Genomic DNA, 24,159 nt, shown 5'->3' on the forward strand with positions numbered 1-24,159 from the left:
CCACCTATTGTGTGCARGGAAAAGAGGGCGGCGCATCCTACTAGACATCAGAGAACCACCCTGCCTTTCCGTGAGCGCTGGAGAARGCAGCGTGGCCCCACGCTGGTCCCTTGGGCTGTAGTGGGAGCAGAGCTGCACGCGTGAACAGGGTAGGCGGCAAAGCGCCGGGGTTTGCGGAGCGAGCAGGGCTGTCCACACTGCTGCCTCTGTTTCCCCATCCATAACAGCAGCCCTGAAGCAGCGAACCCGGCTCCACGTGCAGCCCGGCCAYGGGTGGTGGTAGCGGCCACGCGGGTCCCTGCAGCTCCGTGGGCCCCGGGAGCTCCCGAGCCGCACGTCCCGCCGCCGGATGCTGCCGGGGGAAGTGGCCGCCGGAGTTGCGCAAAGTCGGAGCAAGCGGCAGTGCCCGTCACCAGCCTCCTGCCCYGGCACCGTCCCGGCTCCCCGCGCCGCTCCGGGGTCCCCGGCCGCGAGCCAGCGCCAGCCGGGTATGGGGGGACCCTCGTGCTGCCTCCGCCCCAAGGAGTGGGGCATCTGGAGCAGGGACCTGGTGCTGCTCCAGCATCTTCCCGAGCAGCCGGCGCTGACTCATGCCGGCCGCTGTCCCGGYGTGTAGCCGGTGCCTCGCGCTGCCGTTGGACGCGGTTGGTCCCGCAGCTGGCCTGCCCGGGCAGTGCCGGCCAAGGAAGGCTGCCCTCTCTGGGCACCAGTGTGGGTGAGAGCTGGTGGCCCATCCACGTGGGATGGGGACAGGCCCRTTGGGATGGTGGCAAGGCGGGAAGGACCCGCCATCCCGATGCTGGGGGCCTTGGGATCYGGCCGCATCCCAGTCACGCTCCTGGGCTCCTCCAGGCACCTTTCCCAATGCCGCCTGCAAGCGGAGGGGCTCAGTGAGAGCCAGGAGGGTGGCAGCATCACAGGGACAATGGTTCGTAGCCCAGCGGGGTTGGTTTGTGTGCAAAAGCCCCTCACGAGGGCTCCAAGGAGAGGGGCTGTGATGGTGCTGGGCTTCGCTGGCAGTTTCCTCCTCTGCCTGTAGCAAAGGTGGCAAAACGAGGAGGAGAGGGAGCTCCGGGAGGTGCTGTCACCTCCAGCCCCCTTGGACCTGGGACACCTAGGCCTGGCACAGCCCCATTCACCTTTGCCAGGAGGTGCCATCTCACCCCGCCAGCTCCAGTGTGCTGCAGATCGTCCTTCCCCATCTTTTCTCCCCAAAGCAGCACGTGATCCTGGAGATCCCGTGACAGGGGAGCGGGGCGGTCGCGAGGAGCCTGGGACGAGCCGGTCCCTGCCCTCGCTTCCCGCAGCTGAGCACAGACAGACGGACAGCGCCGGCGCGGGGACAGCCCTGCAGCTGCCCTATCAGCAGCACCCAGCGTTTTTGCATGGTTGTATCTCGGCTCCAGAGTTTTGCTTCCTCACGGGGCGTGCCGAGCGCTCCGAACTCAGCGGGCGAGCGAACCGCCCCACGGTTGCCTCATGTCCTGCTTGCCTTCAAGGGGAAAAAATGGGGCGAGTTTCCTAATTCTGGGAAGAGATCTGGYGTGCTGAGTGTCTCGGCCGTCTGGAAATGCTGGGAACCTGCTGGCTTCTCCTGATGCTTCTTCGAGTAAGTCGGGTTTTCTGGCTGTTGTGTCGAGATGCCCCAAGCAGCTGCCATGCGGGAGATGCGGATTGAAACCCCCCGAGGGAAGGAGCAAGCGTGCTCRTCTATGGGGATGCTGCGGCTGGTCCGCAGCTGCTCCCGTGGGCAAAGGGATGCGGGAGATGAAGGGGCTGCTCCAGCGGCTTAAAATACCCCTTGTGAACCCGTCTTCTCCCGGCACTGGGAGCTGGAGCGAAACTCGGTGAGTTTTGTGTTGCCGCTTGCCAGCTGAGTCGCCCCTTGCCCCGTGCTGATGCTGCCTCTCCCCATCCCTGCGGCTCCCTCGGGATGAGGGTTTTTCCGTGCTGGCAGCAGCCTTTCCATGCGGCTCCCCTCGGGGCAGGCAGGGCCCGCGTCGCTCCACGTCCTCCGGCCGCTGCAAGATTCGCATCTCGCGGTGGCGCCCGTGCCGGTGCTTTCCGGGTTCCCGAGGGGCTTTATCCGTTTCTCCGGCTCGGCCGCCTCGATCCCGTCTCCAGATTGGGCGTTAATGATTGACCACGAAGGCTTTGGCACAGAGCTCCTCACGCCAGCTGCCCGCGGCTTCACCCGATTCCTCCAGAATTTCCTGCTCCAGGGGTTTCCTACCCAGGACTGTTTCCTGCAGTGGTGCCTCCAAGTGTGTTTTGTCCTCGGGAACAGCCAAATATTCCAGCCACGGCAAATAAAGGCAGCGGGAGAGCAGGGAGGCCGCAGACACGTGGCTGGAACCCATCCCTGTCCCTGGCTGCAAGGTCAGGCTGCGCTGGTGCTCTCCAGGCCTCCCTTTGAGATGGGTCCCGCTGGGAATGAGGAACCAGCTTTGAGCTTTGCAAGGAGATGGGGGGAAAAAATGAACTAGGTAGCTTTTTTCCTCCTCTTTCCTCAGAAAGTTATTTCCTTTTTTTTTTTTTTGGTCTTTTTCTCTCCCTTTAACATCTTGTCATTTCCCCAGCTGCTTGCCTTGGGCTGCTGTTGTCAGCTCTGAAACTTGAGCCTGGGAAACACTGCGCTTTCCGAAGGGAGAGGAGGAGCAGCTGGGGCGAGGCTGCAGTCCGCAGGGCTGGGGTGCCCCTTCCGAGGGGAATTGGGTGCCCTTTCCCCGGGGAATACCTCCTGGAGGAGCCAGCGAGGGTTCCGCGTGAGGTTAATCAGTCACTCAAACCGTTGTCTTTCACGTGCGGGGCTGGTGAGAGCCGAGAGTAGCTGTTATCAAGGCTGCTGGTGCTGATGGATGCCTTTAAGGTGCTTGTTAATCATTGATGAGCGGAGCTCTTAGCGCAGCCTTTGCCTAATGGAAAACCAAGCCCTCTGCATCCGTGTTGGCTCCAGGGGTGTTTGACGGCCCTGCTGCCCCATGGGGACATTGTGGCGCGTTCCAGCACCTGCAGCGTCACCTCCCACGTCGTAGGGMAGGGCAGGGCTCTCGCGCCCGGGAATGCTTCTCCTTGCACCYGCTGCACGAGCGTGTTTAGCACCCAGCCACAGTGAAGGGGACCCACAGGACAGTGAAGGGGACCCAAGACGGTTCTGGAATTGGCTGTAGTGCTGGGTGCTCGCTGTGCCAGGCTTGGGTACAAGTGCCAGACTCGAAACTTGTGTGGCCAGTTCCACCACTGGGGTATTTTCCAGGGTGAAAATACTGCCAGATTTCCTGTGTTTCGCTTGCAGAGGGCATGTGGCCCCTTGAGGTGACCAAGGGGATGTGAGCAGCACAGAGGCCTCCACCCTGCCCTCCTCCTCCTCCTCGTCTCCGGGTGCCAAAGCCCGYGTCAATGGGCAGGGCCGTGCGGAGCAGTGCAGCGGAGCTGCGCTGGGTGACGGGTGGCGCAGGTGCCAGCGCAGGTGCCCGCTCCCCTGGGAGCCGCGGCGCCCGCCCGTGGCGAAGCCGGCTCCCTGCGCGGCGCGGCCCTCCGGCAGAGCTGCGCCCCGTGCCAGGCCGCGGCTCCGGGGAGCAGGGGAGCCGGCGGGAGCGGCGCGTGGCTGCGCCGGGGAGCGCCCCGGGCCTCGCCTGGGGCCACGGGAGCAGGGTCAGGCTCCACGTGCTGCCGTGCTCTGGGAGCGGCTGGTGCCTTTCCAGGGGAGAGGGGGAATGCAGGAGAGCCTGGAGCCTCCTGTTTGCCCCTGGGCTGGCTCCACGGTGTCCCCAGGCTGAGCTCTCTGCAGCCGCGGGCATCTCTAGTTCTGTTGCTAAAGAGCAAAACAAACAGTGTGTCCAGCTCGGCGGAGGGCTGGAAGGTTTTTCCAGGGCTGGTCCGCCTGGCTGGCGTCCTCCACCCGGCCGAGCCTCCCCGGCGGCGTCAGGGTGTGCGCCGTGGGCACAGGAGCCCCGCTCACCTGGACCGCTGTCCCCTCCGGCTGCGAGCWGCCCTGTCCCCAAACGCTGGGGAAGCTCCTGCCTGGGGCTCCTGCCGTCCCCGAGAGATGCTGCAGCCGAATGCCGCATCTCCTCCTCCTCCTCCTCCCCCTCGCCGGCGCTGACCTGGTTTCTCACGCGTGGTTTGAAGCCCGACGTCTTCCCCGCAGCAGGCCAGGCGGGAGGCGCCCAGCCGTGCCCCAGGGTGGCCGCGCGTGACGCTCGCGGCCCGAGGAAGGGGACAGCGACCGGTCGAGCCGGGCCGCGCGGGAGCCCCGCCACCCTTATGAGGTAAGGACGGGTGTCCTGGGGTGCTGGGGGCCGTGCRGGGCACCCAGGCGGCGCGTGGGGCCACGTCACGTCTCCGCATCGTGCCCGCCCCTCACGACGTCTGTGGCGATGACTGCGGCGCGCCTTCCTCCTCAGGCCGCCACCGTTAGGCCGTTTGCCCCGGAGGCCTCGTGGAGGCCRCGGAGCAGCAGGGATGTGCCCAGCGGGTTCCCACAGACATTCCCTGTGGGATGTGCTCCCGCAGGGTGTCCCAGCCTCGCTGCCTCCCTCAGCGGGTCCCGTGGAAGCGGCCGCATGTGTGTCCCCTCTGCTCCGTGACGCGGGACCTCCCCGCTCCGAGTGTGCCGCGAGTCCGAAGGCAGGACGTGGCTCCGCAGGGGCCCTCTCTGGTGGTGGCCCTCGTGCCACATCTGAGTCTCCTGGCCCCAAATCCACACGTTTGGCTCTCTTATCTCAGCCTGATGCCAGCCGTGCCCTGCTCGGGCCACCCCGGTGACACAGGCAGGGATCCCAGCTGCCCTGTGGCTTTGCTGAGAGCCAGACATGGCTCTGAATGATTGTGTGATCTTACATGGCTAAGTAAGCTTTAACCTTGCTTGAGGTATCTCTTGGGATATTTGGATGAGGCATCCAGGACTTGTACCTGGAAAGAGAAGGGAGCCAAGAGGTAAAATGCTGCCAAAACACGGCACAAAGTGTTGGTGGCCGTAGTGCCCCCACGGAGCAACCAGAGGAAAGAAACCTCTGCATCCTTCCCAGCAACAGAGGAAGTGCTTAGAGCCTCCTGGGGTCCCCCCAGCACAATGCCCCATTAATGGTTAATGCTTCTGCCGATGGCTTCCTGCTCGGATCTGCTTACCCTGCGGAGGCTGGGGAGGGAGGGGATGCAGCGAGGCCGAGGAAGGGGCGTTACAGCCGCTCCTCCCTTGCGAACGCACCGACCCCTCGTCCCTCGACCCCTCGTCCCTGCCCCTTGCAGCCTGCCCGTCGTCGCCCACCCGAGATGTCGACCGGCGATAAGAACGGAGGCAGCCGCGCCAGCAGCAGCCGCCTGCAGAGCAAGAAGCCCCCCAACCTCTCCATCGTCATCCCGCCCCGGGAGGCAGAGGAGGACGGCAGCCGCAAGGAGGTGAGCAGGATCTCCGGCAGCAGTTTGCTGGGACCCGTCTGTTTGTGGTGGAGTTGAGAGCCTCCCTGGAGCCTTCTCTAAGGCATGGGGTGGGAAGTGACATCTCCCATCTCTTGGGACATGCATGTCCAGCCACGGGCCTTGATACTCTTCTGGATGAGCAGTGGTTGAAACCAGTTCAGGTTCAGCACRGTGATGCTGGCAAGTGAGGAGAAGGAGCTGGTCACTGCTGTAGGGGAACAATCCTTCCTTGGTGCAGAAAATCCTGTTTCCTTCCATCCCATGCCGGGCTTGGGAGCAGCAGGAACGTGGACTCCTCAGTTACATGTTCTCTTTTCCAGCCCTCAAAGGTCCCCATCTACCGAAAGAGCAAGAGCCTGCAGGAAGCCAGGCCAAAGAGAGATGACAGCTCCTCGGAGAAACGTCCCGGCTTCCGACGGCAGACCTCCCTGTCCCAGAGCATCCGCAAGTGAGGACCTGGGAGAGCTGGTCGTTACCAACCCRGGATGGCACAGGGCCATGGAAGTGCTGGCGGTGGTAGGGTGACAGGAGGGATGCCCATGCTCCAATCTGAGTGTTAGGACTCCAGATACCAACAAGAGATCTCAGGGTGAGGAGAGTCAGTATTTGAAAGGAAAAGCCTAGGAGAGTTCAGCGTGGCCCTGTTTTGACTCGCTGTTGTCTGCCTAGGAATCATCCCACAGCAGAAGAATTAATTGGTACTGACTTAAATGGTTGTTTTATAGATGCCAGTGAATTTCTCACTGTTGTTTGTGCAGGACCTTCATAAACCTTCATAAACTCCTGCTGCAGCACAGAGCTGATATACTGATATCCCCTCTGAGCTGCTAGCTCCTGCACCACAGAGTCTCAGTGTTRGCTCTTCAGAGAGATCTGAGCACCATCAATCCCTCTGTGAAACCCTTTCTCCCTCTAGAAACCCGTAACCGGGTCAAAACTACACTGGGCTAAGCCCAAACTCAGCTTCCCTGCTGGAGAGGAGGATGTGAGAGCTTGGCTGGGATAGCAGTGCCGGGCGGAGGACGTRGGTCGCGTGGCGGGGAGCGCAGCCGGGCGGTGACGGTGGCCGTGGTCCTCCTCCGTGCAGGGGCACCGCGCAGTGGTTCGGCGTCAGCGGCGACTGGGAAGGGAAGCGGCAGCAGTGGCAGCGCAAGAGCCTGCAGCACTGCAGCATGAGGTACGGCAAGCTCAAGGCTGCCTACCGCGACATGGAGCTGCCCAGCCAGGAGGTGCCCTCCTTCCAGGGCACTGAGTCGCCAAAGCCAGCCAAGATGCCCAAGGTAGGAGCTGAGGGCGCGGGGTGGAGCTCCTGGYGCAGAGCCTTTCCCTGCAAGCATCAAGGGGCCTCTCCCTCTTCCCAGATCGTGGATCCGCTGGCCAGGGGCCGTGCCTTCCGACACCCCGATGAGAACGATCGTCCCCACACGCCCCACCACGTCCTGCCACCCCTGACTCCCGGCGTCGCCTCCTTGGCCTCCTTGAACAGCGCCCGGTCCGGCTACAGCCGCCTGCCCCGCCGCAAGCGGGAGTCCGTCGCGCACATGAGCTACAAGGCGGCCGCCGCGCTKCTCCGCGTGAGTCGCGGGCAGTGAGGCTTCCTTCTGCCCTTCACGACTTGCTTTGCCCTTCTGTCCCTCCTCGCRTCGTCTTGTTCATGTCTTCCTGATCCGTGCAAAGATCACAGCCTCTGGTGCGGGTTGGAGCGGGGAGGATGTTCTTAACCCAARCTCAACTCAAAAAAGAGAAGTTTTGGTGGAAGTGTGACCACCAAAGTGGAACTATCTTGTATGACATCCCTAGAAAAACCAGCTTTCGAGTTGCGTGGCAGACAGGTCTGGTGAGCTTCTGCTGCCGGGGAATTCTCTCTGGAGGCTTTCTAGTCCTTACAGAGTCTTGGGCAAGCCTTGGGGAGGTTTTGTGGGCARGGACTGAAAAGAGGATCCCAAGGTCACTTGTGCTGACTAACATGGTTATGATCCCCCCACCTTTGGCTCTTGAGCTAAAGGTGATGTCTCCCCACTGTTCTGCAGGCTGGGCTGCCTCGCACAAGAGGATGTGACGGAGGGTTGATATTTAGTGCTCACTGACATGGCTTTGGGGAGGAATGCTCCAAGAAACCCACAGCGTTGCCAAAACTAGGGGCTTCTTGTTTCTTATCCTTATTTGCTTCCCCTGCCAAAGGGCCGCTCTGTGCTGGAGCCGCTGGCTCCGAAGCAGAAGAGCAACAAGAGGAGCTTTGTGTACCCCAGCTTCCTGGACGAGGACGTGGTGGACGCTGCCGATACCCTGGACTCGTCCTTCTTCAGTAAGGCAAGCGCAGTTCCCCGCCGGCCGCCGGAGAGGGGAGGGGACCCTACGCGTGGCACCAGCCCCGCTGGTGGGATCAGGCCTTGGGGTGCCCTCAAAGGCTGTGAGGGGGCTGAGGGCAGAGCAGGGCTTTCACTGGGCATGTGCCCACCGGTGGGGAGCTTTGCCATCCCGTGCTCCATTCCCTCAAGAGCAGTCATCAGGAGAAAACGGCTCGCTATTTGAGGCCTTTCTGTGCCATCAGAGATGGGCCAAGGCTGTCACAAACACTCAAAGCCCACCAGAGCTGGGGAGATGAGGTGCTCACACCTACACAACCCAGTGCAGAGCGGTGACTCGCTTACCAAAATGGCAGAGAGAGGGGTTTTAGCTGCAGTCAGGTCATGGTGTGTTTTGGACCCTGCAATGGGGAGGTGGTGGGATGTGAGTGGAAATTGTCCTCTCCCTGGGCTCCACGGCCAACTCAGGGCTGCCTGGCTGGCTGTGAGCTTCACCAGTCAGGAGGTTCCTCGACCATCACCCAGGAGCTTCTGTGCTCCTTTCAGATGGACGTTCATGATGAGACGTACTCCATGCCCGATGATGTCTTTGAGTCGCCACCTCTCTCAGCCACGTATCTGCGCATGCACCCGGTGGGGGAGGACGTTAGAGTGTCCCCAGAAGTGGAGCAGCCAGCTCTGTGAGTACCMTCTCCTGGCTGTGTGCTGGCCCCAACGCTGCCTGCACACAGCCCCCCACTGCACACCCCATCCCTGTGAAGTGGGGACACTCCGTGCTGTRTCCCCATCTCCGCTGGTCCTGGGGCACTTGGACATCTTCTAGCACACTCCTGTGAGGATGAATCCAACAGATACCTTGGGATAAGGGCGAGGGGTATCCTCAGGGCTGCCCTAGCCCTGGGCTGAGGTTGTGGAGTTGCACATGGGATATGTCTTGGCTGGCCTCTTTGGGCAACCTCAGTGGGTTTCTCTTCTCCCTGCAGAAGGGAAGGTGTCCAGCTGAGCACGGCCTCCGAGGGCCCCGGGCCCAGGAGGGGCAGGCGCATCGCGTCCAAAGTGAAACACTTCGCCTTCGACCGCAAGAAGCGCTACTACGGGCTGGGGGTGGTGGGGAAGTGGCTGAACAGGACGTACCGCCGGAGTCTGAGCAGCATTGTGCAGTCCCAGCTGGAGAACACCGACAGCCACCGGTGAGCGGGACCAGCAGGACGGGTGTGTGGGCTGGGGGCCACCTGCGCGGGAACCAGCCGCGCTCCTCAGGGCTTCCCTGTGGGTCAGACAGGCTCATCTTCCCTGTGGAGCCTGGCGATCAGGAAAGGCTGCTTCTCTGCTGGCTGGGCGCACATCACCATGGTCGGTCACCGCATGTCCTCACGGTTGYTTTGCCTGGGTGGCTGCTGTCCCTGTGCCTGGCCGCCTCCTCCCTCCATCCAGCCATCCTTGGGCTGCTCCGGCCTTGGTCCGTGACCGCAGCCTCCTTCCTCCGCAGACCGTATTTCACCTACTGGATCACCTTTGTCCACATCCTCATCACCTTGCTGGTCATCGGCACATACGGCATCGCCCCCATCGGCTTCACCCAGCACGTGACAACACAGTTAGTAAGTTTAAGGTCTGCCTGGTGGCATGTCCAGCTTCCCAGTGGCAGTCAGCTGCAAGGGAAGCCAGCCTGGCACCCCGGGAGGGTGGTGTTACCCCAAAGGAGGGATCATCCTGCTGGGATGCTCCCAGAAACGTATCCTCCGGGGTGGCTGCTCGGAGCCTGGCAAGCCGCCTCCCGTGCCGGGCTCGCTCCCACCGTGCATTCCGCGTCTCCCACTCCGTGCGAGCTGGCTGTGCTGCTCTGCCTTTGCTTGGCAGGTGCTGAGGAACAAAGGTGTCTACGAAAGCGTCAAGTACATCCAGCAGGAAAACTTCTGGATTGGGCCCAGCTCGGTAAGAGAGGTGTCAGGCTGCCACGCTGAGGCTCTCTCCTCAGCCTGCTGCCGCTTTCCGTTCCTAGAGCCAAGGGTGGGAGCTCGCCGCGGTCTCCTCGGGGTGCCCCTTTCTTCTCTCCTCCCAGAGGAGTGCTCCAAGCCCAGTTACTCTACAGTCACCCTCTGGGCTCTTTTTCCCTGGTCCCAAACTGAGCTGGGTGGCAGCCCYGGGGAAGGGAAATGTGCCAGGGAACTGGGGTGGGCAGTGGACCTCCTGCCTGTGTGGAGAGCATCCCCCAGACTTGTGCCCCCTTCCCAGATCGACCTGATCCACCTGGGGGCCAAGTTCTCCCCCTGYATCCGGAAGGACCGGCAGGTGGAGCGGCTCATTCAGCGCGAGAGGGACCGGGAGCGCGACTCCGGCTGCTGCGTCCAGAACGACAACTCGGGCTGCATCCAGACGCTGCCGCGGGACTGCTCGGTGCGTGCGGCGCTGCTGCCTGCTCCCGCGCTGCGGGTGCTGGCCGGTGGAGAATTTACTGGGTTTTCTGGAGGGAAGGGAGAAACTGTCTCAGCCTGGTACAGATCTGGACTCTGTGATGCACGGAGGGGACAGAGCGGCATGGTCGGTGCTCGCACCTCGAGTCTCGTATCCCTGCAGGAGACGCTGGCCACATTCATCAAGTGGCCGGGTACTAATGCACCCGTGATGGACTCCGGCAAGAAGCGGACGTCGGGGGCCGTGTGCCATCAGGACCCCAGGTAGGRGCGAGCTCTGGGAGGAGAGCCYGCGGTCCCCAAGGTGGAGCGTGTGTGCGAGATGTCGCTTGGGGCTGAGTTGCTAGCTCAGTTGCCTTGAATCYGACTGCCTGGGAGCTGGCTGTTTGAGTAACTTGCAGCCCTTGCACACTATAGACAGGTGGGGGGAAGAGGGAATAGGCAGGGAGTGTGATTGGAATGGGGCAAAGGATAGTTTGGGGAAGAYCCTTAATGACACCCCAAATCCACCTCCTCCTCTCAGGACGTGTGAGGAGCCGGCATCAAACCCACCCCACGTGTGGCCAGACGATATCACCAAGTGGCCGGTAAGAGCCCGCAGCAGCTGCAGACCCTCTTCGCCCGTGCATTGAGAGCTCCCCGGATGGTGGCACCTTGGCGGTCTTGGASGTGGCACAGGGTGCCCAGGGGCTGGGAAGCGGCAGCGATTGGGTTCCTCACCGCAGCTCGTCTCCCTCCTGCCTGCAGATTTGCACCTACGAAACCAAGACCAACCACACGGGCTTTGCACATATGGACTGCCAGATCAAGGGCAGGCCCTGCTGCATCGGCACCAAGGGCAGGTGAGGCAAAGCCACGTGGGGATGGAGCCCAGGGCAGGCCCCCTGTGCTGTGCCAGGGGGAGAGGGAGGCCAGGGAGCCTCGGTTGAGCGCGGGGATACAGGAGGAGGTGGAAGGGCTGCGCTGGAGGGGACCCTCCGCGGTGGGAGCGGAGAGCCCTGCCGGGAGTGAGTCCCCCGCCTGCCCTGGCAGCTGCGAGATCACCACGCGGGAGTACTGCGAGTTCATGCACGGCTACTTCCACGAGGAGGCGACGCTCTGCTCGCAGGTGAGCGGGGCCGCGGGGCTCGCGGGAGCMCAGCCCGCGTTTCGGGGGCCCAGGGCTCGCGGCGCGTTGCCCTGTTAGGGGCAGAGGTGTCCAGCCTGGGATCCCACCTGCTGCAGCGGGAGCGATGCAAAGCCAAGAGCTTTCCTGTCGCAGGCAGGCAGGAACACAACCTTCCAGTGGCTGCTGGGGATACTTGGCTGGTCCCTTTCAGCCACACGTGCCCCAACTGCCGTGGGTCCCCTCTCTGACGCAGCACCCGGCAGCGCTGTCCCGGTGCAGGTGACCCCAGGGCTGAGCTCCTGCAGCCCCCAAAGCCATGTCTGCCTTTCCAGGTGCACTGCCTGGATGAAGTCTGCGGCCTCCTGCCCTTCCTCAACCCGGAGGTCCCCGACCAGTTCTACCGCCTCTGGCTGTCACTGTTCCTGCACGCAGGGTGAGCGACGGCTCTGTGTTCCCACTCCACTCTTCTACAGCCCAACCCCCTGGACAGGAGATAACACCGTGCCCAGGGGTTCTCCATCAGCTCTTAAACTGTGGTCCTTTGTGGTTTGGAATGGAAGAGGGGAGGAACACCCCGAGCTCGCATGAGATACCACATGGATGTGCTGTTTCCAGAGGGTGTCTTGTAAGATAGCTGGCCTTGTGCCCTGGGCTGGTGGGTGGGGGGGTCTGGCAAGGCCAGAGGGGTCTGAGGAGGGGTCAGCACTGAGGAGGGGTCTGGCAAGGCCAGAGGGGATCTAACCCGAGGCCTATTCCCCCAGGGTTATCCACTGCTTGGTGTCGGTGACCTTCCAGATGACGGTGCTGCGGGACCTGGAGAAGCTGGCAGGCTGGCACCGCATCTCCATCATTTTCATCCTCAGCGGCATCACGGGCAACCTGGCCAGCGCCATCTTCCTGCCCTACCGAGCAGAGGTGAGGGCACCGTGCCGGCCCGGGGGTGCCTCGCTGCCCTCTGCACCAGCCCTGCAAAGCCCTTAAGCCTCCCAGCGCTCCTGCCTGGGCAAGGCAGGTTGTGCCTGAGCAGTGAGGCGCCCGTACCCGCTCCGCTGGCTGCAACAGGCGTCAGGTCTCTGCCCACGTGCAGGGCCGGCACCTGCCGCCCGCTCCCGTGTYGCCACGTGCCAGCGTGCGTGCGGCCGCCCCGGGCGGGCAGGTGGCTAATCTGCTGRCAGCGAAGCCGGGCTTTAAACGGGATCCTGCAGAGCGCCCTAATCCAGCCGGGAGCGCGCGGGGCCGCGGCGGGGGCYGCCTCGCCGCCCGCTCTGTAGGTTGCTGAGCATCGCCCGTGGCTTGGGGGCTGCAAGAGCCAAATGCGCCTTGCAGGGGGACGAGAGGGTCCCTGGAGGGCTGGGGACCAAGGTGAAGCACGTGGGGACCCAGCACTGTGGGCATTGCAACCCACCCTGCCCTGACGCCCTCTCYCTTGCAGGTGGGCCCGGCTGGCTCACAGTTCGGCTTGCTGGCATGCCTCTTTGTCGAGCTCTTCCAGAGCTGGCAGGTCCTGGAGAAGCCGTGGAAAGCCTTCTTCAACCTCTTTGGGATCGTCCTCTTCCTCTTCGTGTGCGGCCTCCTGCCGTGGATCGACAACATCGCCCACCTCTTTGGCTTCCTCAGCGGCCTCCTGCTCTCCTTCGCCTTCCTGCCCTACATCACCTTCGGCACCGTGGACAAGTACCGCAAAAGGGCCATGATCATCGTGTCGCTGCTGGTCTTCGTGGGGCTTTTCGCCTCGCTCGTGATATGGCTGTACGTCTACCCGGTGAACTGGCGCTGGATCGAGTATCTCACCTGCCTGCCCTTCACCAGCAAGTTCTGCGAGAAGTACGAGCTGGAGCAGGTCCTGCACTGAGCCTGGGCGCACGAGGCCGCGGCGGGACGCGCAGAGGGAGGGGTGTCGCTGTTGAAGTGGGGTGGTTGGGCTCAGCGGGTATTTAGGGCCTGCCCGCTGGCAGAGCAGATTGTGGTTTAGGACGTGGCAAGGTGGGCGCTCTGGGACAGGCCTTAGACACAGCCCCCCTCCTGTGCTGCTGGGCTCACCTGGGTCCTGCAAACGGCAGGACAGAGGAAGAGTGGGGCTGGAGACCCCCGGATTTGCACTGCCCCGGGGCCACGGCTGCCCCGTGCCTCTGGAAAGCCATATCTGCCAGGGCAGGAGCAGGGAAGGGACCCCGCGCCACGGGAGCTGTGGGGCTCTGGGGTGCCCATCTTGCTGCTGCCGCCGCACTGGGCTCCTGGCTCAAGTACTGGGCTGGGGAGCCCTGCTCACACAGCCGAGCCGGGCCCAGCAGCGTCCCGCGCTTGCCTTGAAAGCCCTCCAGTGCCTCCGTGMCGGAGCTCCCAGCTCTTTCCGTCCCTGCCGCTCATCCCCAGGCCCCGGCAGCCCCCCGCGAGGCTGCCTCTCATACTGTGAACACAACCCCCTCTTCGCAGGGGCGCTTTTTTATACGTGGCTCTCGGCAACACTCACGGGGGGTCTTCCCAAGCGCAAGCCCAGGGCTGCCATGGGGATTCCCACGGGCATCCCTGGCTTTGGCTCCCTGGAGCCTCCGCYGCGGCTCCGAGCTGCTCAGAGCCAAGATTGATGGTATTTTTTTCAGTCCCACTCTGCTGTTCCTGTGAGGCCTCCAAAGGATGCCTTTTCTTGAAGCGGGTTCTTCACTGGATATCAAGTCAGGAATTTGGGTGGAGGTGGCTTTTTTTCCCCTTCTTCCAGTGGAGCTGCCTTTGTGAAGGTGAGAAGCAGCACCGCGCGGTGCTGCGTGACCAGTGCTGGCAAGACGTGCTGATGGTTTCACTGGGCTCCTACTGCACTCCCCAAGGAGGGGCAGCACGTGGCCGAACACTGCCTGCCCTCAGACCCCTTGGGAAGCCTTTGGCATCCCCACCTTTCACTGCTGCCTATTACCTCTGTCCTCTCTTCAGAAAGTGGGGCAGGGACGGGGGGAACCTTTCAGCTGTCAAATTGAACCAAGGCGTGCCCGCTGTGGGGACATGTGCCTTGTGTGCCTAGAGCCCCCAGGCTCTCCTTTCACTCCTGATGCACCCRAAGCATCTTCTTCCCTGTCCTCCCGCCAGCCGTGGCACAAAGACGGGTCCCTGCTGGGACCCRGTGACTCTTCTGGCCCATGTTGGGGCCGCTCTGTCTGTACTCCAGTGGATCTCACCAGGATGAGATGGTGGGAGGTGCAGACCACTCAACTGGGAGGTCGGGGTGGGGCTGGGCTCAGTGTTTAAGGGCTGCTGGCTCCATCCCTAGCCCTGCTCAGCCATCCTTGGCCCTGGGGCTCTCCGGGCTGGTCGAGGTGCCCCCTAAAATGCCCAGTGTCCAGTTTTCCCCTCACCCTCTTCCTCTGGTGCTACTGCAGCCAAAGACAGACAAGACACTTCACCTCAGTTGTCTCTTTTTTGATACTTTTTTAAAAAGCTGTGTTTTTTCCCTTAATAAATTTCTACCTGTATTTAAGGAGATGCCTGAGCCCAGTTGTCCCACTGTGGGCTCGGGGGCCAGGGACCGAAGGAGCGAGGAGGGAGAGAGGGGGATGCTTGAGGGGGAAATTCTGGTACTCTCCTAGTGCTGTCCCGCTCAGCRCCACAGAGAAACACAGTCTGCTTAGAAAACCCCACAGCCACCTCTTTATTTGCTGCTTCCCAAGAGCCAGGGTGGGCGCAGGGACTCTCCTGGGGAGGACACGTGTCTGGAGGCCGTGCAGGGCTGGGATTGAGGGTTTCCTTACCTCCAGGGGCTCCCGGCAGCGGCGGCACGGGGCTGGTTTAATCTCCAGGGCAAAAGGCAGAGGTGGCRCGTGGCTCCCGTCCCCGGAGCGGTGCCAAGGGGAGCGGGGCCGGCGCGGCTCAGCAGCCGCTGTTGCGGCGCACGAAGGCGTGCCCGCGCACGGCGTGCTGCATCTCGGTGAAGGCGAGCGCGCCCACGGTCACGTCGCAGGGGCCGAGCGCCTCGAAGCCGCACTTGGCGTAGAAGGGCACGAGGAAGTCCTCGCACATGAGCAGCGCGCGCCGCACCACGGGCAGGCAGCGCAGGTGCTGCAGGTAGCGCCACATGAGGATGGAGCCCTTGCCCTGCTGGCGCGCCGTGCGGTGCACGGCGAGCACGTGGATGTGCACGGCCGTGCCGCGGGGCCGGTGCAGCGTCAGCGCGGCCTGCAAGGGAGGGAGGCGGCGCTAGCCAGGCTCCGCGCCGGCCCTGCTTCCCGCTCCGGCCRCCGGGAGAGCCTGGCTTTGGGAGAAGATGCCGGATTCCAGTGTCTTCTTCTTTGATCTGGCCCTCCACGCTTCCCCTTGCCCTCCCTAGCACTGGAGGTTTTTCTTTTCTGAAATTAATGCTTTTTCATAGCAGGGAAAGTGCTGTTTTAATAACAGCAGCAGCAATTAAGTAATGAGAAATTGCATCTCTGCAAGAGCGGCCCTGGAGCGTTTCACTGTGCAGAGATCTCTCTCCTGCGTCCCTGAGCTCCTGGAATCCTGAGCTCCGGATTGCCTGGGGAGAGCGATGAGCTCGTGAAGTGCTTYGGAGCCGAGAAGTGCTGAGGAAGTGGCCGGGGGGCTGCTTTCCCRGGAGAGGTCAGGCCCATGACGTGCTGGGAGTTTTCCCAGTGCCTCTCCTCAGAAGCAGGGGATGGGATGGGGGGGCAGAGCACGGCTCAGCTACCCCCAGCCAAATCCCTGCATCACCAGAGGTGTTGGGAAAGCACTTTGGGAGGCTGGGAGGGGCAGGGCTTGTGCTTGCTTCAGTGGCACTGGGTGGCCGATGGAGGGCTGGCATCTCAGTGGGAAAGTGGGAGCCTTTGGCCGGGGCTCGCCAAGGACATGGGCAGCGGGATGGGACGTGCCGGGGCCAGGCTGGCCGTGTTGAGGGGCATGGCGGGGTCCTGCCTCTCCCACCCTCATGACCTCTGCAAGGCCAGGGAGATCGGGCACAGAAAGGCCCAGAGTGTCCAAGCCCCCCAGATAGCGGAGCGGGGCAAGGAGCTCGAGTGGGGGCCCTGGCTCTCACCTGGCTGAGCCTGTCCTCGTCCCAGAGCGAGCCGATGATGAAGGCGACGAGGCGGCCTTCCTCAAACCAGCCGAGGGACAGCTCCGGGCACAGGCTCAGGAAGTGGCGGATCTCGTYCAGGTGCAGCGGGCAGTCCCCGGACACGGAGATGAAGGCTGCAGGGGAGGGCAGTGAGCGAGGCCGGCCCGGCCGAGGCGGCGCSGCCGCGGGAGCCCACCCACCCGCTTACCTTCCCGCTCGATCTCGAACACGCTCGCGGCGTCCTGGGGGCCGAGGCAGCGGAACTCGCTGGCGGGCAGCGTGTGGCGGCGGCCGGGCGAGCCGCGCGGTGGCTGCCGCGCGTGCGGGGCYTTCAGGAAGGGCAGCGCGCCCGGCACCGGCATCGCGCGCCGCTCGCCGGCTCCTCGCGGGCGCCTCGCTCCGGGGCGGCCGCCGGCAGCGCGCCCGGCCTCACCGCGCTCTTCCCCGCGGGAAATCTCCTCCGGCGCCCAAAATACCTGTTGGCGGCGCGGGGGATTAGGCTGCGTGACGCCCTGCCAGCCTCCGCCCACGGGGTCTATCAGCCTTCGCCCAAGGCGGGCCATGGAGCCGGAGACAGCTCGCTCCCTCGGAGCACAGGGGTTCCCTGGCCCGTGCCCGGACACTCCGGGCGATCCCCGTGTGCCCAAGGAGGGTCACAGCGCTGCCACGGCTGCCCTGTCTCTCCGACACCATGCGCAGGGTGGAAGCGGCACAGCTACATCCCTGGATCCCAGACTCGGATCCACTCCCGCARCTTCCACACGTGCCCAAACCAGATTGCTAAGGGCAGAGAGCGCCGCAGCCCGAGAGGATGACACTGAGGAGCGCGCCCGGCCCCCGGGCAGCRGCTCCGGGGCTCCGCTGAGCACGGGAGCAGCTTGTGACACAGCCAGGGGGAGGCCTGGGTGCCCCTAATCACTGCCCGAGAGATGCCAGCTTCCTTGGCTAATTATAGCCTTGCCCGCAGCTAATAGGATTTGCAGAACCCTCGGCCTGGCCKGCACAGGGCACGGCTGGGACACGCTGGGAATTTTCCATCCCAAAGTGCCCGGTGCTGGGGAGGCCCCTTCCCTCCAGGTGGGCTGTCACCGGGACTTCTCTTCCATGAGCTCCGTTATCTAGCTCCATTATCTAGGCCACCAGGTCTGTCTTATCTGGGTTTGGGGAAATATTTAGCACTCTGAATGCTGGCTCTGGTCATCAAGGGGAAGTGCAAGATTATCTGAAATGGCTCCTGGGAAGGAGTGCTTCCCATTCCCATGAAATGCCTGCAAGAGGGAAATAAAGCTGGGGAAAAGGGGGTTGGGGGGGGTCCATGTTTTTTGTTGCACTTGTGGAGCTTATTATCAAATCTGCTGCAACTCCTCKTGCTGCTAATTAGATTAGGGGCTCATCTGCTCAGATAAACCCCAGAGCAGGCGGGACAGCCAGCTCTGGAAACTGAGCAAATGCAAGCGTGGTTTGACCCTGGCCGGCACTGAGCACCCACGGCCGCTTCCCGGGGCACGGCCAGACCCGGCACAGCGGGGTCTCCACCGGGGTCTCCAGCCCCTCTCCCGGGGGATTCGCAACCGGAGCAGCTAGAGGGTTCCAGCAAGAGGTGACACCGCCCGGCTGGCTTCTCCACGGCCGTGGGAATTGCAGAGGGGGGAWTTGTTTGCTGCGAGCCCCTCTTTGCTGCTGGTTTTATTGCAGATCACACAATTGACTGGAAAGACTGGGACTAGCGGCACGTCTGGGATTTTTCCAGACCTCCTGCTCAGTTCATGGCAGAAGGGAATGCTCCCACCAGGTGTTTTTAGAAATGTCTTCAAATCCCAACCCAACAGCTGAGAGCAAAGGACAATAGGAGAAAGGCTGCTCTCTAGCTTGTTTTCCTAAAATATTTCCTTTCTGGCATTTTCTCCCAGCAACCCAGTTTACAAGGCTGTAGAGCGATGCACACGTGCTTGTTTTTTGAAAATGATCTTTCTCCTTGTGCCTAGCCTGCAGGTTTCTGTAGCTGCAAAGGGGGGTCAGTACATGGGGAAATGCATATGCAGAGGAAAAACGACTGCAGAGCAGCTGCCCCTCTGCGCAGAGCACCTGGSACCCCGCAGCAGCAGCCAGGGTCACGGGTGCGTTCGTGGGACGTGTCTCACCTGCAGCGGTGAAGGGAGCTTGCTCCAAGTCACAGGGCAAGATCAGAGCCAGGGTTAGGTGGAAAATCCCCTCTCCTTGGTTCGGGAGACACCTGCCTTTCCTGCTCCAGCACATTCTGCATGGTGCTCTAGTCGCTGACACCCCAGTCTGCGCAGGAGGGAGATCTGAGTGTGTTCATGGTCTCTAGAGATGCCTGGGGTAAACAAACAGGCAAGTCCTCCCCAGCTGCCTAATGGCATCTTTTTATTCTGCTATGAATGTCTGTCTGCACTGGGGGCTTGAATTTTGAGAAGCAAGCAGCAATGTGGATTTATGCACCCGGTTATGAATCCAAATGTTCTTTGCAATAGAGACCTAACTCTTCTCACCCCAAGCACAGAGGGTTTCCTTGCCAGGGCCTGGATTTTAATTGCATGTATTGAACGAGTGGGACAGTGCAGGTTGTGATGAGAGTCACCTTCTTCCTGTCATCAAAGTCACTTTGCAGGTGAGCTGAGCTCAATTTGTGCAAGTCCCTCCCCGCTGGGGCAATTCCCCCTTCCTGGGGCTGCCCCGTTACAGCAGCCCTGGCCCATGAGCTGCCCCCAAGCCTTTCGGCACCACCGGGACACAACAGAAATGCTGGCGCTTACCGGAGGTGGCACGCAATGGGGACACGGAGCTGCTCCTCTGCCCAGGCTGCTCTGCTTGTGTCCTGACGTGGCTGGATGGAAGCAATGAAGAGCCCGGAGTGAATTTTGACCTGCCTCCTGCTCCTGTCTGTCCTGCCTTCGGGAGCCCTTGCCTATATATTTGTTTTTCCTGGAGCACGTGATGACACTCTAAGGGGTTTATAACCCCGATGAAAGACAGGGAGAGGTGAGAGGCTTTAAGGCGACAGGCCAGCAAGGGGATCCCGTCAGGCTTTTCTTCACCAGCGTGGCTGCCTGCAGAGGGATAAGGCATTTAGCTGATTGCTCCATGCTGAGCACCCAGCGCGGGCGAAAGGGCAAGCGGGTGGCTTAGGAAAGAGAGCTACCTGCAGCCCTGCTGAGCAYGGATGCGCTTCCTTTGCTTCCCCCCAAATGTGTCTCTGCTGGGGGATAGGCACCTGAGTCTGCACCTGAGCACGGGTTTAACAAATGTGGGGTTTGCTTTCTTGGCAGTAAATCATTCTCTTCCAGCAGGCGGAGGGAATGGCCCTCGCAAAGCCAGAAGTGAGGCCAGGGTCTGATCCTGGCCAGGATCCTGGGTCTGACCCTGCCTCGAGGAGTCGCACACTCCTCTGGCACTGAGAGTGAGGCAGGAAAGCGTCAGCGAGCAGGGAACAGCCCAGGGCGAGCTGAGGGGTGTGTGGTGAGAACAAAAAGGCCACGGGCCCTGCTGGTGCAGCTGCCGAGCCACAACGTGTGGGGCAACGTGCTGCGAAACCACAGCCACGCAGGGCCACACGCGAGGGTCCCTGCGGATCAGGGCCAGATCTAGGGGTTCTCCCGCGAGGAGCTTGCTCCAAGGRCCAAGCTCTTCCCCCTGCACTCCTTGGGAACTACTGTGTAAGGAAGCAGACAGGCGAAGCCCGCAATATTTGTCCCCACCGGGACAAGTGCAATAAAAGAAGGATTATCCCAGGCATTAGCTCCTAGGAAGGAAATTACCAATGGTTTTTAGTTATTATTTTTGCTGATCTTGGTACCACCATCATGAACCAAAATCCACCTGGAAAGAAATGTTGAGCAGCTGGGCGCACTGTCCCCACCCAGGACAAGTCTTTAGAAAAGGTGTTTCAGAAGCAGCTCCTGACCATTAAAGCTGAGCCCCGGCAGGCAGCAGTTGGCACTCGAGCAGGRAGGCCGGTTTTGGTGCCACTGCCGGCACAGTTCAGCCCAGTCCTTGTCTCCCTCCTCCCACGCAGCTGCAGAGGGTCAAGAACCCCATTAAACAGGAGCCCCGGCAGCAGGCTGACATTTACATATCCAGCAGCTCTGTGGAGCTCCTCAAAGGGCCGGGAGCAGCCGCGCTGCCCGCGCCCAGGGCGCCGTGTCCGCTCGGGTGCCCGCTCAGCGTTATCCCGGGCAGGATTTGCGCGGGGGCGACGCGTGRGAGGCGGATGAATCACTGCGTTTTCAACCCCTCCACCGGGTCTCGGAGTGAGGGAAGCGGCACAAACGCCTCTCCTCGGGGGCACCTTATCCGGGCGCTCTGGGGCGTTAAGCAGCTTTAGGCAGCAGCCTAAGCAGCCTCTGGCCCTCCAGGATCTGCCGTCAAAAGGGACGCGGGTGACATCAGCGGCCTCCCGCGTGGCACCGGGGTTTCTCTCCCAAACTTGCCGATTACTCGGCCTCTCCTGACGCGCCGCAGGAGTTGCTGTGCCCAGCGTGGCCCCGGCTTTTCCGGCCTCCCCACGTGCTGTGAGCCGGCTGGGAGCCAAACCGCAATCTCGCCTCGCTGCAGGCTCAGCCACGGGCTTACGTTGCTCTCACGTGGCCTTTGCAGCAGCTCTAGCCCGGAGAGCGGCAGCAAACCTGGCGGCTTCCCAGGTTATCTGAGGTCCCCGCGCCTGCCCAGGAAGCTGGCCCTGACCTTCGGTCCAGCACGTGTCCCTGCAGGGCTGGGGACCCGCCGTCCCTCCTCGCCACGGGCGGGGGCAGGAAGGGGCACGTTCTGCTCAAGCGCTCAACCCCAAGGCGCTGGGGACCACGCGGGCCCTCCCGTCCCCTCCCCGGAGCCCGTGCTGGTGCTTGACCTCATTCCCTCCTCTGCGCCGGCCCGCGGGAGGTTAGAACTGGGTCACGGGCGCTCGTGGCACAATCCCCATAATGAAGCAGGACGGGGTCCAGCTGGGCTGTGGAGGAAGGGCCTCACACAGTTGGTCCCACGTCCTCTGGGACATGGAGGTTTGGTGGTGCTTGAGTGGGTGACCCTGGTTTTTCTGCCTCTTMAGCCCTGGCTCCAGCCCTGGCCCAGCGCTGTGGGGAGCTGAGGTGATCCATGGAGATCACAGGGGACTAGGGGAAGCTAGAGAAAAGACAGACCCCAAATCTCAGAGCAAGTCTGGGCCTCAGCCAGCCCGGTCAGGGGATTTGCAAGGTCTTGGGCTCAGCAGAGAGGATGAGCAGGAGAACTGGGCTAGCTCATGTCCCCGCTTGCATGAAGTCCCATATAAGAAGCCAGGGCAGCAGAGGAGGGGAGGGAAGGGCTCTTGGGCAACCGTTTCATGAGGCACTGGGCACTTTTGCAGCCACTCTCCCCTGTCCCAAGAGAAAGGTGTCTCCTGCCACTCAGAATCGGGAGCTTTGCCAGGCTGGCCCAAGTGCCAGGATGCGGAGGACATCTCTAAGCAACCACATGCCCTAAGGTGGCCACCCAGACTGGTGCCAACCCATAGCTCAAGGGACTGGGAGGTTCATTTCTGTCTTCCCGTTGAGCCTGTGCCCAGAGGATCAGCCTGGGCACGATGCCGTTCCAGGAGCAAGGAGCATCTGTCAGCCTGGTCTTGTCCTCTGGAACACAGTGAGAGTGGGACTACATATTCCACTGGGGAAATAAATAAATAAATAAAGCTCTAAACTTAATCTGAGGCTAAATAGGCAATGGAAAAAGGAGGAAGGGGGTGGGTTGTCCTCCTGTTCTGCACCCCATCTCTTTCAAGCACAGCATAGGGGCTSTATAGGAACATTTGTGCTCCTGAGAAAGCCAAAGCAGCTCTGGGTATGTGAAAGGAGCAGTGAAGATCCATGCTGAGAGCAGAGCCGCTGCCTTTCGGCTGAGGAGCAACCCAGCAGGACCCAGCCAGGGGGGAAGATGCGGGCAAAGGGGATGCGATGCAAAGGCCTGTTCTCCTGGTGTGCATCCGAACCAGAGCCATCCCAGGGAAGCGCCAGGCCGGCTCCTCCTCCGGCAGAGCCCACGAGATGGCACCAGAGCCTTTCTCAGCCGCAGTGCCTGGCGCCTTGCAGCAGCCCTGCACTCCTGGGCACCCTGAAGGCACCCCTGGGTGCCAGGCAGCCCTTCAGCCCCTCCAAAGATGCACCCAGCTGTGTCCCGAGGAGGAAAGACGAGCCTTGTTTATCACCGCCACCTCTCTGTGGAGGCAGGTAGGCCAGCTACACCACACGGGCAGCTCATGTGCAAGGAGGATACTGCGCTCCAAAGAGCACTTCCAAAAATAGTCTCACACCGGCAACTCTCCCCAAGCAGGGGTCTGCCTGACATGTGGCAGGCTGGGTTCCTGGAAAAAATCCTGCGCACACAAAATCACGGTGAAACATGTTGGGGTAACAGGCCTAAGCGGGGGCTGCTGGGTCCTAAGGACAAAAAACGAGTCTCTCTTCAGTGCCACATGCCCTCGTTTGGGCTCAGGGTGCCCACAAGGCGAGGGCTTCCACGGCTCTTTGTGGCTCCCCACTGCTGCACCGCAGAGGGTAACGGCTCTGGAGAGCGACCGCTTCCAGCTACGCACACGTTCATGCCCATTACCTATATCTATATTTTATAAGCAGACACTAGCATGTGCATTAAGGAGGGGATGGGCCKTACGGCCATGCGGAATACGTTACACTTCAGAACGTCGTGCAGTGACGAGGACTAATGCAAATGGGAGAAGAGGGCACCTTCTGCCYCTCCACATCCTATTCCCTATGGGCATAGGATGATCATCCATGCTTATCCCCGATTTCCCCGCAAGGGAGGCTGGCACCTGAGCCACAGCACCAGGACACTGCAGGGCTGTCAATCCCGGCCACGGCTCCGCTCCCTTCCCCAGCAGAGCCAGGAGCTGTGAGCTGCCATCCACAAGAGCATCCCAAAGGCAGCATCCTTACAGACAGCAGGGTCTCTCCGGAACGTTGCCAGCCTCTGGATTTGCACAGCTCGTGGGTGCTGTTTCCTGGCAGAGAGGAACTAGAAACCCATGGAAAAATCCAGGAAGTGCTTAAAACTAAAGAGCTGCTTCTGCTCCCTTTTCCTGAAAGAAGAAACCCTGGAAGGCGGAACTACAGGATAGAGGCAGGGCAGCACAAGCTCCGGTTTGCAGGAGGAGGGGATTGCTGCTGGGCTGTTCTTGTTTCCTTTCAGTAATAAATGAGTCAGGCCGAGGATTTCCAGCATTTTCCCGATACTCCAGCTGGCACTGCATGGACAGGGACATCTGTGGAGTGAAGTGAAGGGATGTATTTGCGTAGAGGACAGCTAGGGCTGTTCAGGATCCCCTTTGCCCTTCCCCTGCCAGCAGCACRGGACCCTCTCAGGGAATTATTTAAAGAATCCAGGGAAAATATCCTCGACAGGCAACGAAGCCAGAAGTTTGGCTCTTTTTCACACCATGATCAGGACCTCTAGGGAGCCATACAAAGCAAAACGGAGCTTCCCTGCCAGGTGGGCTCTGGCCACAAGCTCCTGGGTGTGCAATTCCCAGGAATGTCTGCCACGCTGTTTTTTATTACATTTTTAGTTCCCCCTTCCCTCAATAAAARGGGAGACTGCTGCTGTCGGAGGCTACCGGCTCCCTCGCGTAACGCTGACGCCATGGCCGTCACCCAACATGGCGCCAAGGCCTGGGGCTCCAACGGGGACTTCCCCTCACGCCTCCCTCCCTCCTATCCCCTCATCCCGCCCCATTCCCTCCATCCCGCCTCCCTCTCCTCACCCCCGCGCTCCCTCCTGCCCTCAGCGCTACCCCCTCCCCCGCCCTCCCAGCTGGGCGTGGCCGGCGCGCGGGGCGGGGCTCTGGCGCCGCGGCCCCGCCCACGGGCCGTT

General features: G+C 61.8%; 2 protein-coding genes across 2 annotated transcripts; one reads left to right on the forward strand and one right to left on the reverse strand.

Moving 5' to 3' along the window:
- Positions 1 to 5,254: 5,254 nt before the first annotated feature.
- Positions 5,255 to 13,115, forward strand: RHBDF2 (rhomboid 5 homolog 2). Its single transcript, XM_026051451.1, has 17 exons — positions 5,255 to 5,400; positions 5,742 to 5,869; positions 6,509 to 6,701; positions 6,783 to 6,995; positions 7,603 to 7,731; positions 8,274 to 8,407; positions 8,711 to 8,917; positions 9,217 to 9,328; positions 9,588 to 9,662; positions 9,963 to 10,124; positions 10,305 to 10,405; positions 10,665 to 10,728; positions 10,889 to 10,983; positions 11,174 to 11,249; positions 11,582 to 11,682; positions 12,011 to 12,164; positions 12,682 to 13,115. Exons 1-17 carry the CDS (start codon positions 5,275 to 5,277, stop codon positions 13,099 to 13,101), a joined length of 2,490 nt encoding a protein of 829 aa, XP_025907236.1. The 5' UTR covers positions 5,255 to 5,274; the 3' UTR covers positions 13,102 to 13,115.
- A 1,989-nt stretch (positions 13,116 to 15,104) lies between these two features.
- Positions 15,105 to 16,646, reverse strand: AANAT (aralkylamine N-acetyltransferase). Its single transcript, XM_026051444.1, has 3 exons — positions 16,493 to 16,646; positions 16,264 to 16,418; positions 15,105 to 15,410 (listed from the first exon to the last, which is right to left on the reverse strand). The coding sequence occupies exons 1-3, from the start codon at positions 16,644 to 16,646 to the stop codon at positions 15,105 to 15,107; spliced, it is 615 nt and encodes a 204-aa protein (XP_025907229.1).
- Positions 16,647 to 24,159: the final 7,513 nt, after the last annotated feature.

The sequence above is a fragment of the Nothoprocta perdicaria genome, unplaced genomic scaffold, assembly GCF_003342845.1.
Source record: "Nothoprocta perdicaria isolate Ctin4 unplaced genomic scaffold, notPer1 scaffold_75, whole genome shotgun sequence".
Classification (NCBI taxonomy): Eukaryota; Metazoa; Chordata; class Aves; order Tinamiformes; family Tinamidae; genus Nothoprocta; species Nothoprocta perdicaria.